The sequence below is a fragment of the Otolemur garnettii genome, unplaced genomic scaffold (assembly GCF_000181295.1).
Source record: "Otolemur garnettii isolate 467f Iridium unplaced genomic scaffold, OtoGar3 scaffold00099, whole genome shotgun sequence".
In the NCBI taxonomy this organism is placed as follows: Eukaryota; Metazoa; Chordata; class Mammalia; order Primates; family Galagidae; genus Otolemur; species Otolemur garnettii.
This window is the reverse complement of record NW_003852494.1, coordinates 5222649-5236059: the sequence shown is the minus strand read 5'-3', so window position 1 is coordinate 5236059 and position 13411 is coordinate 5222649. Positions and strand designations below refer to the sequence as shown.

The 13411-nt window shown below is 50.7% G+C and overlaps 1 protein-coding gene across 1 annotated transcript in view; it reads left to right on the top strand.

Moving 5' to 3' along the window:
* The window catches only part of DHX37 (DEAH-box helicase 37), a 40181-nt gene that overhangs the window by 10266 nt on the left and 16504 nt on the right, over positions 1-13411 (top strand). Inside the window, exons 5-15 of the mRNA XM_003796039.3 lie at positions 1102-1250; positions 3350-3442; positions 4193-4289; positions 5183-5296; positions 7247-7348; positions 7580-7694; positions 8865-8960; positions 9168-9250; positions 10621-10765; positions 11419-11495; positions 11794-12026. Of these exons, the coding sequence (XP_003796087.1) occupies positions 1102-1250; positions 3350-3442; positions 4193-4289; positions 5183-5296; positions 7247-7348; positions 7580-7694; positions 8865-8960; positions 9168-9250; positions 10621-10765; positions 11419-11495; positions 11794-12026 (1304 nt within the window). The remainder of the gene's footprint in view (positions 1-1101; positions 1251-3349; positions 3443-4192; positions 4290-5182; positions 5297-7246; positions 7349-7579; positions 7695-8864; positions 8961-9167; positions 9251-10620; positions 10766-11418; positions 11496-11793; positions 12027-13411) is intronic.

Genomic DNA, 13411 nt, shown 5'->3' with positions numbered 1-13411 from the left:
CATTGTTGTTTGGCAGGTCCGGGCTGGGGATTCGAACCCGCCACCTTAGGTGTACGTGGCTGGCGCCTTAGCTGGTTGAGTTATAGGCGCCGAGCCTATGTACAAAGTCTTAATCAGGATAAGCTAATTGTTCTAACCGATGGCCCCCACATACTTCACACCACAAAGGTTTATATCTAGGTGCTGTCAGGGGCTTAACCTCCTTTTCCTCCTGTCCTTGCCATCTTTTGGGACTCCAGCCTTTGCTTTTCTTGGTGGTTTTCTCCATCCATATGCCTAAATAATGCTGTTCTGTGTGACATGTGCTGATGCTAGCAGCTTAACCCCACTGCTGTCACAGTGAATATGCCACAGTGTAAGTGCGCATTCTGATGCTGGGCATTTGGGTGGTCTTAGCATTTTGCTATTATTACATCTTCACTGCTGTTTGAAATGTTCTTATTTGCCTCTTATGAGCACATGAGCAAAAGTTTCTCTTGGGCACTGTTTGCATACTGGAGGGCAGTCATCTTTGGGTCATAAAATGACTAGCATTTTCCTTTTTAAGTAAATGAAATGGAGTTAAATAGAGATAAAACAAAAAAAATTAGCTTGTTAGTATGCTTTATACATGAGAGGGTTTCATGGTTTGTTTCCTTCTGTACATATGTGTGTGTGTATTGAGTCCTGATAGGAAATGTATTTCCTTCCATGGGTCATAGTGGGGAAAAAAAAGCATAAAAGCCACTTCTCTGGAGTATATACCTAGGAGAGGAATTGCTGGGTCATGCATACTCAACTTGATAAAATCAGCACCAGATTATTTACCAAAGTCATCAAGCTATCAACTGAGACTCAACCCCGCAGTAGCTGAGAGCATTCCAAAGGACACAGTCTCGTTCTCTGTCTCCTGTGAGCCATGGCTCTCTGCTCTTTCCCCATCTTCCAAGGCCCCCATTCTCCAGGAGGTGTATCCGTTCACCTCTTGAGGTGCCAGCTGCCACCCTTATGGAGACTGTGTCACCCTATGTAGTCTTGCACAAAGCTCCCCATCTCTGCTGTGTTCTGCAGTACACATGCCCTGGTCCCCTGGGTACACACTGACTTCTTCTCTTCTGCCAGGAAGAACGGCTGAAGCTCCCAATTCTCTCTGAAGAGCAAGTGATTATGGAGGCTGTGGCTGAGCACCCCGTTGTCATCGTGTGTGGTGAGACTGGCAGTGGGAAGACCACGCAGGTGCCCCAATTTCTCTATGAGGCAGGCTACAGCAGGTAGGGGTCACTGTGGGTCCCTCAGTGACAGCACAGATCCCTGGTCCCCAAATCCCAGGGATCTGGTCCTGTCTGTACCCTCAGACATCAGATAAGCCACTTAACCTCCTTGGGCCTCAGTGTCTTCATCTGTGAAATGGGGATGATACTAGCTCCTACTTCAAAGGATTATGTGGATTAATGAGTGGGCTTGCACAAAACTCTTAGATCAATTCTTGGCTCAGAGAGTGATGTGTTAGCTATTGTCACCATGTGGCTTCCTGAATGTGTCTGAGTCCCCAGGACTCACTGTGGAGTCATGCTCACAGCTGTGATTTACTATAGGGAAAGGACATGGGATGCAATCATTGGAGGGAAAAGTACCTAGGGTGGCTCCAGGGGACTAGGCCCAAGTTTCTGGAATCTTCTCCTAGTAGATTCTCAGAGGACACTCTTGATTCCCCTGGTAACTAGTTGTCACAACATATTTAGGATGTCATCCACCAAGGAAGCATGTCAAGGCACTGGGTTTTATTTGGGTCACTTAAGCCCGCTCTGTGTGGCAGAAACCAAAATCCCAGATGCCTAAAGGAAAGCAGATGTTTGGCATAAACTATGTATGAACAGCCCAGCCAGAGTGAGCCCCAGCAGGAGAGGACCCTCCCAGACCAAGTTCAGATGCCCACCAACAGCCCCACCCACCAGCAGCCTTTCTTGGGAGGGCGGCCTCAGGCCTGTCGACAGTCATGCAGAGCTGGGAACCAGCCATCACCCCCAGTCATTGAGAGACCTGCCTGGGCAATATAGTAAGAGCCCATCTCTAGAACAAATGTTTTTTACAAATTAGCCAAGCATGGTAGTACCCACCTGTAGTCCCAGCTATGCAAGAGTCTGAGGCAGGAGCATCATTTGAGCCCAGGAGTTCAAGGTTACAGAGAGCTATGATCAGGCCACTGTAGTTCAGCCTGGACACAGAGTGACACTATCTCTAAAAAAACAAACAAAAGTATCTTAAACAGTACATAGGCAAACTAAATACTAACTAAAGACTCTTGTAAATTTAAATTTTCTTAATATTTCTTAACATCGATGTGGTTCAGAAATCAAAAATTATAAATCCATTTGTAGTGAGGCAAGATTTTCTTCCCCTGCCCCAGCTACTCTGTACCCCTTACCTTCCCTCCCTCTAGCATGCCATAAATCCATTTTTTATACATCTTTTCTGGGATATTCTGTGTTTCTCTTTCTCTTTTTTTCTGAATTACTGGCATGTTCAACATGTTATTCTGCACTTTGCTTTTTTTTCCAATTCACTTCTGAGTTTTGAAATGATTTTAGATGATAGAAGAGTTGCAGAGATAGTCCAGACAGTTCCAGTCCTTCCTTGCCTATTGTACGCTGGTGTTCGCAGTTGTCATAGCTAAGGAACCCTCACTGGGACATCACTGTCATCCAAACTCAGGCTTTCTTTGCATTTCTCTAGTCCGACCCCTGGCATCCTTTTTCTATACAGGTAGGTACTGCCATGCCTGACTAATTCGTAAAAAACATTTATTCTAGAGATGGGGTCTTACTATATTGCCCAGACAGGTCTCTCAATGACCTGTCTCTGCCCTCCCCAGAAAGGCACTATGAATGTCCACCCAACAAACACCCAAAGTGTGGGGGCATTTGGGCTTTGTCCCTCACTATTAAAAGCTGGGCAAGGTGGTTCATACCTGTAATCCTAGCACTCTGGGAGGCTGAGACAGGTGGATTGCTTGAGCTCAGGAGTTTGAGACCAACCTGAGCAAGAGTGAGACCACGTATCTACTAAAAATAGAAAAAACTAACCAAGCATTAGTTTTGGGCACCTATAGTTCCACCTACTCAGGAGGCTGAGGCAGGAGGATCACTTGAGCCCAAGTTTGAGGTTGCTGTGAGCTATAACACCACAGCACTCTACACAGGGTGACAGAGTGAAACTCTGTCTCAGAAAAGTGATGCTGCTTGGGACTGTCCATTTCCTAAGTCCTGTAGCCCCTGGGCCAGGGCTGAGTCAAGGCAGTAAATCCTGCTGTGAGATGTGGGGTAGACGGGGGGCCAAGCACTGCTGATGTGTCCTATTCTTCCTCTCCCAGTGACAACAGCATCATCGGCGTCACAGAGCCCCGCCGAGTGGCCGCAGTGGCCATGTCCCAGCGAGTGGCCAAAGAGATGAACCTGTCACAGCGGTGAGGGTTGTGCCTCCCATGAAGGGATCGTTGGGTGGTGCTGTATCCTTTGCCCAGAGACAGCTGTGATTTACTTGTCATCTGCCGAGGAGGGAGCAAGCAACACCCATGATGAAGGGCTGTGAGAGAGTATTACCCCTGCATCAGAGTGCTGAGGATAGCCAAGCAGAGGTTTCCTGTGTGCCCAGCAGGAAGCAGCAGGGCAAGGATGAAACTAACCAGGACCTCAGTTCACATCAGGCGACCCTGTTGCATCTGAACTCTCCCTCACCACAATCGTTTAAAAGCCGGTCTCAGATGTCTTATTGAATCCTCAGTGTTTGTGTAGGTCTGAAGGATAAGGCTTTTTCTTTTTTAAGACAAAGACTCTTTGAAACACAGTTGTGATGCTCTTAATGTAGCTGATGAGTATGTAGTATCCCCTGATGTTGGGTCCATGTGTAAGTCTCTCTGGTGTCAATATGACCTACAACTTTTGTACAGTCACTTGTTTAAACCTTGTGTCCAGCTGGCCTGGCTCCTTGGTCAGCAGTAATGGCTCCCTCACCCTTTTCTCTAGAGACCAGGGTTTTGGAGGTGATATCAGCTTAGGGAGGTATCTGGGTCTTGCTTGGGGTCGCTGGTTGGGGCTGTCCACCCAGTGGGGGCACTCTGCCCCACTGCTACCCTTGGATTGGCCCTGTGGTCGTAGCCCTATCTGGCCAGTGCTCTGGAGACCCACCTGTCCTGAGCTGAGGTCCATCTTTACAGGGTCGTCTCCTACCAGATCCGGTATGAAGGAAATGTGACTGAAGACACCAGAATCAAGTTCATGACAGATGGTGTGTTGCTCAAAGAAATCCAGAAGGTTAGTTTTTGGTCTTATGTCACAAAGCAAGACCAGTGAGGATGGGGCTGGAGCATTAGAGTGTCAGCCATGATGTCAGTAGCCAATGTGCCACTGTGTGACTTTGGGCAAGTTACTTAACCTCTCTGAGCTCAAATTTTTTTTTTTTTTTTGAGACAGTCTTACTACGTCACTCTTGGTAGAGTGCCATGGAGTCGCAGCTTACAGTAACCTCAAACTCTTGGGCTTAAGTGAGTCTCAGCTTCCCAGGTACCTAGGACTACAGATGCCCGCCACAACACCAGGCTATTTTTTGGTTGTAATTGTCATTGTTGTTTGGCAGGCCCAGGCTGGGTTCAAAACCATCAGCCCTTGTGTATGTGGCACCACTGAGCTATAGGCCCTCTCTATGTCGCCCTCGGTAGAGTGCCATGGCATCATAGCTCACAGCAACCTCAAACTCTTTAGGCTTAAGTAGTATTCTTGCCTCAACTTCCCAAGTAGCTGGGACTACAGGCACCCACCATAATGCCTGGCTATGTTGTTGTTGTTACAGTTGTCATTGTTGTTTTAGTTGGCTTTGGCCGGGTTCGAACCCTCCAGCCTCAGTGTACGTTGCTGACGCTGTAACCACTGTGTACAGGCACCAAACTGAGCTCAGTTTCTTGACTAGCACACTGGGGCCTTCCTCATGGGATCATTATGGTGCAGAAGTCATACAATGCATAAGAGTAGATTGTACAATGCCCAGTATCTAGTAGGTGCTCATTAAATAATAGAGTTTCCCCCAGGCCAAGTGTGCAGGGTCTGTGCCAGCTACCAAGGAGCCTCTCAAGTGGAAGTTTTGGTACATGAAGAGACTGGGGGGCTCGGGCCTGGGAAGTAGACCTCACCCGCTGCCCTCCACCCCCCAGGACTTCCTGCTGCTGAGGTACAAGGTGGTGATCATCGACGAAGCCCACGAGAGGAGCGTGTACACGGACATCCTCATTGGCCTCCTGTCCCGCATTGTGTCCCTCCGGGCAAAGGTAATGCAGGAGGTGGGAGATGCTGAGGAGTCCTTGACCCAGGTCCCTCTGTACCCCAGGCTACTGCTGTGAGAGTGTTACCTTCAGACAGGGTCCCCTGGGCCCAGGTCCAGGTCCCATGCTAGGGCTATATGACTCCTCTCCCAAGGAGCATCCTTCTTTCCATCCAAAAGCTAGAGGCTCAAGTAGGGAGCTGATGCTTGGCCAGGTTTGGGGATCCATGGGCCCAGCCACCCCTTATGCTCCCTGCAGTCTGAGATGGGCTCCCCAGAACCCGATACCAGCCTCTCCCACTACCCACCACCAAGCAAAGGGCTGTAGCCTCCCCAACCACCCCCTAGACCAGGCAAAAGTGGGTGACAAGCCTATTGGGTGGAGGGGTAGCGTCCTGTCCTGATCCTCCTGGTGAGGAGAGAGGCCAGTGCCCCGGGTGTGCTTTGTGCCAGGTCACTCCAGGTCCAGGAGCTGACAACAAAGGAAATGCCATCTTATCCCAGCACTTCCACCCTCCTGGGGCTTCCATGACTCAGACAGAGCCAGACGGGGTGCAGGGGGTGGCAAGGAGGGTCATTGAAGACCTCAGGGGAAGGGGATTGTGAACAGAGAGCTGAAGGGGTGAGGAGCCTTCCTGGGGAGGGGAGAGGAGGTGCAGAAGGCCCAGGGAGGGTGGTGTCTGCCTACTATCTGTCTGCTTGTTTCCTTGGTAACAAGTTGCACTGAGAAATTATTCCTGTACCATGTCAGTGACCCATTCAAAGTGTAGAGTTGAGTGGATTTTTATACATTCGCACAGTTGTCCAGCCGCATTTTCATCACCCCAGAAAGAAACCCTGCACCCATTACCTGTCACCCTCCCATCTCTAGCTAACCGGGAGCCTACTTCCTGTCTATGGATGTGTCTGTTCTGGACCTTTCATGTAAGGAATCATGTGCTCTGACTTTTCGTGCTTCCATTCAGCATCATGTTTTCAAGGGTCATCCATGTGTGGAGCGAATCAGAGCACACTTCCTCTGCACAGACAGGACACATTTTATTTTTCCATCTATCACTGTATAGACATGTGGGAATCTCCACTGGCTGGCTGCTGTGAGTGTTATGCAGGTCTCTGTGTAGACATGTTTCTTTCTTTCTGGGTATAGACAGACTCAGGAGTGGAACTGCTGGTGAATGCACCTGACCCTTAGAGCCCCTTGCCAGACTGTTCTCTGTGGCAGTGGCAAAGCAACCTTTGCTGTCTGTCCCCCCCAGCAGGGCGGGAGGTCCCAGTTTCCATGTCCTGGCCAATACGTGTTACTTTCTTATTCTAGCCATGCTCATAGATGTGGGGTATTAGTCTTCTCGAGGTCTTGGTGTATGTCTTCTGGGGAATATTGGGGTGCCTAGCATGCTGTCCAGAAAGTGAAGCCATGAGGGCACACAGGCTACAGGTAGAGATGGTTGTCATGGGACCCAAGCAGCCCTGTGATTGGGGCTGTGCTTCTGACCTTCCCTTTCACCCAATATTTTTTAGCTTTTGAGTTTGGGGTTCACTAGCAGCAAAAGGCAGCCTGGGCTTGGGCAGAGCCCAAGAGGCCCATCAGCACTGAGTGGGCTGGGACCAGGGAACCCCACATGCACCCAAGGAATCTGGCTGTTCCTCCCTGGACCCCAGGGACAGATGGACATCAGTGGGAGCTAATGAAGGCTACACATGCTGTGCCTTTGGATCAGGGGCCCCATCTCAGCCGTCCAGCCTCACATTCTACTATCAACCTGACTAATGACTGGAAAGACCCCCTTGAGCAAGCCACTGCCCTTGGAGAGGCAGATCTTACTGTCAGCTCATTCCTTCTAAGGGGTCTTGGCAATCAGGAAGGGGGCAGAGGTGATGCTGCAGGGAAGCAGAACCCCTACCCCACCCTGTCATCACTTTCCTGGCGTTACCTGGTCACAAGGCCTGTCCTCCACAGAGGCACCTACCACTGAAGCTGCTCATCATGTCGGCCACACTGCGGGTGGAGGACTTCACCCAGAACCAGCGGCTCTTTGCTCAGCCTCCACCAGTCATCAAGGTAATGCCCAGGCAAGAGTCCCAGCCCTATCTGTGAGCCTCGGTGGTACAGGGATGCCTAGGTGTTGGGGTGGCTCCCAGGAGAGCTCACTTTGTCATGTGAGGATTGACAGTGTGTTGAGAGGCATGAAAACCTCAACTTGGAAAGATCTAAAAAAGGGAGGGATCCTGGGCCAAAGCTCTCCTCCCTACCCCTGCCCCTCATGCCTTCACCTCCGTGGGCATCTTATAGGTTGAATCCAGGCAGTTCCCGGTGACAGTACATTTTAACAAAAGGACGCCACTGGAAGACTACAGTGGCGAGTGCTTCCGGAAGGTCTGTAAGATCCACAGGATGTTGCCTGCAGGTGAGGCCTTGGCCAGAGGGAAGGGGAGAGGAATATCTCCTGCTCTGAACCCACACATGATGGCAATACAGGCAGAGGGAGCCCAGGTTCTTGGCTGGTCTCGCAGCGGTACAGAATAGTGCCTTGTCGCTCTGTGCCCCAGTTTCCTCACTGGTTCCACAGTGTTCGCAGCACCTGCCCTGCCTTATTCTTCCCAAAACCCTGTGCAGTTTCTGTGATTAACTAGAGAATGGAGTTTGCCTTCTGCCACAGGGCCCAGGCAGGAGCCGGTGGGCACAGGTGTCCCAGGCATGGGACAGGTGAACAGGTGCATCTGCCTGAGGTCTTCCATGTGCCCACGACACTTACTTAGTTACTTACCAGATGTTGTTATTTCAGTTGACCCAGGCAGGCAGAGTGGCTCATGCCTGTAATCCTAGTACCCTGGGAAGCCAAGGCGGGTAGATTGCCTGAGCAACAGTGAGACCACATCTCTAAAAAGAGCCAGGCATTGTGGCGGGCACCTGTAGTCCCAGCTACTCAGGAGGCTGAGGCAAGAAGATCACTTGAGCCCAAGAGTTTGAGGTTACAGTGAGCTTTGACACCATGGCACTCTACCGAGGGTAACAAAATGAGATTGTGTCTCAAATAAATAAATAAATTGACTTGACCTTCACTGGGCAAATAGATTGTAACTTCTAGTTGGAGACTCTTGTCTTCCAAAGCCAGGCCAAGGCTGGCGTTCTGTGTTAGAAAGGCAAAGAGCATTAGCTGCTTCTGCCAGGTTGGACCTTGTCCCTTGAGGAAGCTGAGATTCACTGCTCCATGATGCTCTGTCCTTGGCCCACTTAATGCATCTCAGTGTCCTAAGCATCATGGCCACTCTGGGAGATTGCGCACTGGTAAGAGGCTAGGTGGGGACTTGGACAGCAAGCCTCCCACGGCCTTGGGCAGGGGCAGTGTTCTTGTGTATGTACCAGTGTCCATCTGGCCACCCATTCTCAGTGCCAGGTCATGTGATCACTGTATGTCAAACCCACTCCTTGCAGCACGATCAGTCTGGGAAGAACTGCTTCTCACTTGTCCATGTCTATGACACCCTGGACTCTCAGGGCTTGGAAGGTGCTTGTTGCTAAGGAAATGCTTGCTAAGTGACTGGCAGATGACCGAGGGGCCTGGTTCTCTCCGCAGGTGGCATCCTGGTGTTTCTGACAGGACAGGCTGAGGTGCATGCACTGTGTCGCAGGCTTAGGAAGGCCTTCCCACCTTCTAGGGCCTGGCCACAAGGTAAACAGCTCCCAGATGTTCATGACTGCACTGGCCCCTGGGCAGCCAGACCTGGGCTTTACCTGCCTTCACCTCCTCACCTGCTTTACCTACCTTCACCTCCCCACCCCTCGGATAAATAACCTTGCTCTAGACAACAAAAAGCATAGTGCTGGCAGCCAGCGCAGACCACAGGTGCCTTTCTCCCCAATCTGTGCACCATCCCAGAAAAAGAAGATGAGAAAGACTCAGTAGAAGAAATGCGGAAGTTTAAGAAGTCTCGGGCAAGGGCCAAGAAGGCGAGGGCTGAGGTATGTGGAGGGCTCATGGGGGTGGTTCGGGCTATCCAGTTGCACTTTCCAGGATGATGGCCAATAGCCCATGTGGCTGCTTAGTTTTAATTGTAATTGGAATAAAATTAATCTCAATAATCCAGTGGTACCTCATGGCTTGTAATTCTAGCACTCTGGGAGGCCAAGGTGAATGGATCACTTGAGCTCAGGTGGATCCCTTGAGTCAAGGAGTTTGAGATCAGCCTGAGCAAGAGCAAGACCCCATCTCTACTAAAAATAGAAAAACTAGGCTCAGCGCCTGTGGCTCAAGTGGCTAAGACGCCAGCCACATACACCTAAGGTGGTGGGTTCGAATCCAGCCCGGGCCTGCCAAACAATAATGATGGCTGCAACCAAAAAATACCCGGGCATTGTGGCGGGCACCTGTGGTCCCAGCTACTTGGGAGGCTGAGGCAGGAGACTTGCTTGAGCCTAGGAGTGGGAGGTTGCTGTGAGCTGTGATGTCATGGCACTCTACCCAGGGGACAGCTTGAGGCTCTGTCTCAAAAAAAAAGGAAAGAAAGAAAAACTAGCCAGGCTTTGGCAGGCACCTGTAGTTTCCACTACTCAGAGGCTAAGGCAGGAGGATCACTTAAGCCCAGGAATTTGAACAGCGGTTCTCAAACTTCTTAATGCTGTGGCCCTTTAATATAGTTCACGACCCACAGGTTGAGAACCTCTGACCTAGAGAGACCTTGTCTCCCAAAAAAAAAAATAAATAAATAAAATTCAGTTTCTCAGTCACCCCAGACCCAGTAGGGTGCTGATAGCCGTATTGGACAGTGCAGGTCAGCGACACTCCCCCACAGAAAGGAGCTCTGCCGAACAGTGCAGCGGGGGAGGCTGCAGGGTGGGTGATGATTTGAAACACATTCAGATGAAGCTTCTGGAAGGCTAAGCCCTGAGCACTTGTTTAGAGCCTGCAAGGAACCCCAGCAGGGCTAGCAGACTCTAAATGCTTGCTGAAGAAGCAGGACAGTCCAGAGTATAAGGACAGGCTGGGCCAGCAGGGCCCGGCCCAGGGTGTCTACTGATGGTGGTACAGATTGGTAGTTGCTCTCTGAAGCTCCTGTCACACTAACAGGGGTTCCAGGCATCATGGGTTCTTTCCATGTGCTGGCTGACAATCTTCCCAACAGCCCATGAGATAAGTGTAAGTCTTGTGATAGTCCCCAGTTTTTAGGTGAGGAAACTAAGGCAAAAGGAGGTTAAGTGGCCTGCCCTAGGACCTGTGGCCTGTGGGTGGTAGAGGCGGGCTTCTGCACAATTGGGTTTGTTTTCCTGCACATGACATGTCTTCACATCTGGGGTCTCCTGCAGCCATGGTGTTGGTGTCTTGTTGACCCTAGGCATTGCCCCAGATCAACTTGGACCATTACTCTGTGCTGCCAGCGGGCGAAGGTGATGAGGACCGAGAGGCAGAAATGGACGATGAAGAAGGCACCTTGGGTTCTGACCTGGATCTGGACCTGGGGGATGACGGGGCAGACGGAGGTATGGCTCTGATGGGGCTCTAGGCCCCTACATTTCTTGGGTTCATTTCCTCACCCCCACCACAGTCCAGGCCCTGGGGAGACAGCCACGAAGAAATGAAATTTCTGCCCTTGAGGATGTGCTGAGAGCCCCTCTGTCTCTTGCTGCAGTGTGAGCCCCACAGGAGCTGGGTTATGGCCATTCTGCTGTGGTGCTCTCAGATACTTGCTGTGTTGAGCATAATAGGGACCCTGGAGGCTTGCCCAGCTCTAGTGAGCACTTGCTGAAGCCCTATGTACAGAGGAGTCCTGCTATGTCCAGCCCAGGGTCATGTGGAGCAGCTAAGGGCAGCCCATACAGGCTCAGTCTGCCCCCCTCCAGTGATGTTGCTAGGACACATGGGGCGGGGCTGGGCCTAGGCTCTCCCAGGAAGGAGACTCTGTAGCATGGTAGGATTTTGGATCTGGATCAGGGCAGTAGAGACATGAGAGCCTTTAGGAGCCTCTTGATGGACCCTCAGCCTTGGCGCATCTGCTGGCTGGCTGAGGGTGGAGCCCCTGGCAGGGGGCTGGTATAGGGACCTCTCTGGCAGAGCAGGGTTTTGGGCAGCCGAGGCTCCTGCCTGTGGGCATCTGTTCCAACAGGGGTGACAGCGACCCCTCCTTTCCGTCTAGGTGAGCAGCCCAACACCTCTCTCCCCCTCCACGTGCTCCCGCTCTACTCCCTGCTGGCCCCTGAGAAGCAGGCACAGGTAACCATGCTGGTGCTTTGGAGCACCTCCTAAGGGCACGGCAGTGGGGTCTGGCCAAGCCCTGGGTCATCCTCCCCGTTCACTGTTTGTCCAACACTAGCACATTTTTGAGAGAATATCAGGGTCTTGTTGAAGGTCAGAAACCCTTCTAGTGTGTATACCCAAGAACACTGTGGCCTGGGCAGGAAATGGCTTCACCTTTCTCCCTCCCGGTCCATCCCACTGACCAGCTGTGCCCCTGCCCTACAATTTTATCCTGAACCTGGGATGTTCTGGCCACTTCTCCCCTCAATCCTAGGTCTTCAAGCCTCCCCCAGAGGGGACACGGCTATGTGTTATAGCCACCAACGTGGCTGAAACATCCCTGACCATCCCCGGTATCAAGTATGTGGTAGACTGTGGGAAGGTCAAGAAGCGCTACTATGACCGCGTCACTGGTGTGTCCTCCTTCCGTGTCACTTGGGTCTCCCAGGCATCAGCTGACCAGCGGGCAGGTCGGGCAGGCCGGACAGAGCCCGGCCATTGCTACAGGTGGGTTACCCTGGGCTCCTTCTGGCAACAGTGGGCAGGAAAGGCCAGCTGTCCCCTCCGCCCTTTCCTTGCTGGCTCTCAGGTGCTCATTGTTATTTTATTCTGCTACTTTTGTTCTGGTCTTTTTGGCTACTTTTTTTTTGCTAACAGCTTAATCGAAATATCATATGCCATAAAACAGATCATTTTGAAATGTGTAATTCTGTGGTTTTTTGTGTATCCCCAGAGTTGTGGGCCACTATGATGAAAATGTTCTAAAATACTAAAATTCACTGAAAGTTTCTACTTCATTTTTTTTTCTTTTTTTCGAGACAGTGTCTCACTATGTCACCCTCGGTGGAGTGCGGTGAAATCACAGCTCACAGCAACCTCCAACTCTAGGGCTTAGGCAATTCTCTTACCTCAGCATTCTCTTACCTCAGCCTCCTGAGTAGCTGGGGCTACAGGGGCCCACCACAACACCCGGCTATTTATTTTTTTTGTTGTTGTTGTTGCAGGTTTGCTGGGGTCGGGTTTGAACCCACCACCTTCGGTATATGGGGCCAGCAACCTGCCCACTGAGCCACAGGTGCTGCCCCACAGTTGTCATTGTTTTGGCTGGCCTGGGCTGGTTTTGAACCCACCAGCCTCAGTGCAAGTGGCTAACGCCGTAACCTATGGGCACCGAGCACTTTACAGCCTTTGGAGTATAACTTTTGGCACTTAGCATAATGGGTTTTCATGGTTCATCTGTGTTGGAGCACGAGTCCGCCCTTCATTCTTTCAGGTGGCCGGATAATCTTCCACTGTCTTGTTTGTCCATTCATTAGACGGTCGACAGTTGGGCAGTTTCTGCCTTTTTGCTGTCGTGCGTGGCGCTGTCCTGGAAACTCATGTACAAGTATTTGTTAGACAATTCATTTTTATTTTTCATACCTAGGTGGGGAATTGCAGGGTCACATGATAGCTCTGGGTTTAACTTTTGAGGAACTGCCAAACCATTTTCAGGGCTGCTGTACCATTTTACATTTTCTCCCGCAGCGAATGAGGGTTTAATTTCTCTGCGTCAACATTGCTTACTGTTTTCAGTATGTTGTGCTTTTGGTTTCCATATCCTGTATGCCCAGTAATACTGAGCATCTTTTCTCATGCTTTTTGACCATTTACGTATATTCTTGGAGAACGGTCTGTTCAGATCGTTTACCCATTTTTAATTAGATTATTTGTCTTTTGTTGATTTGTGAGAGTTCTTCCTGTAATCTGGATGTTAGATTCTTCTTAGATGTGTCATTGGCGAATATTTCCTCCCAGGCTGTGTGCTGTTATTTTTTTTTTTTTTTTTTTTGAGATGGAGCCTCAAGCTATCCCCCTGGGTAGAGTGCCATGGCATCACGCTCACAGCAACC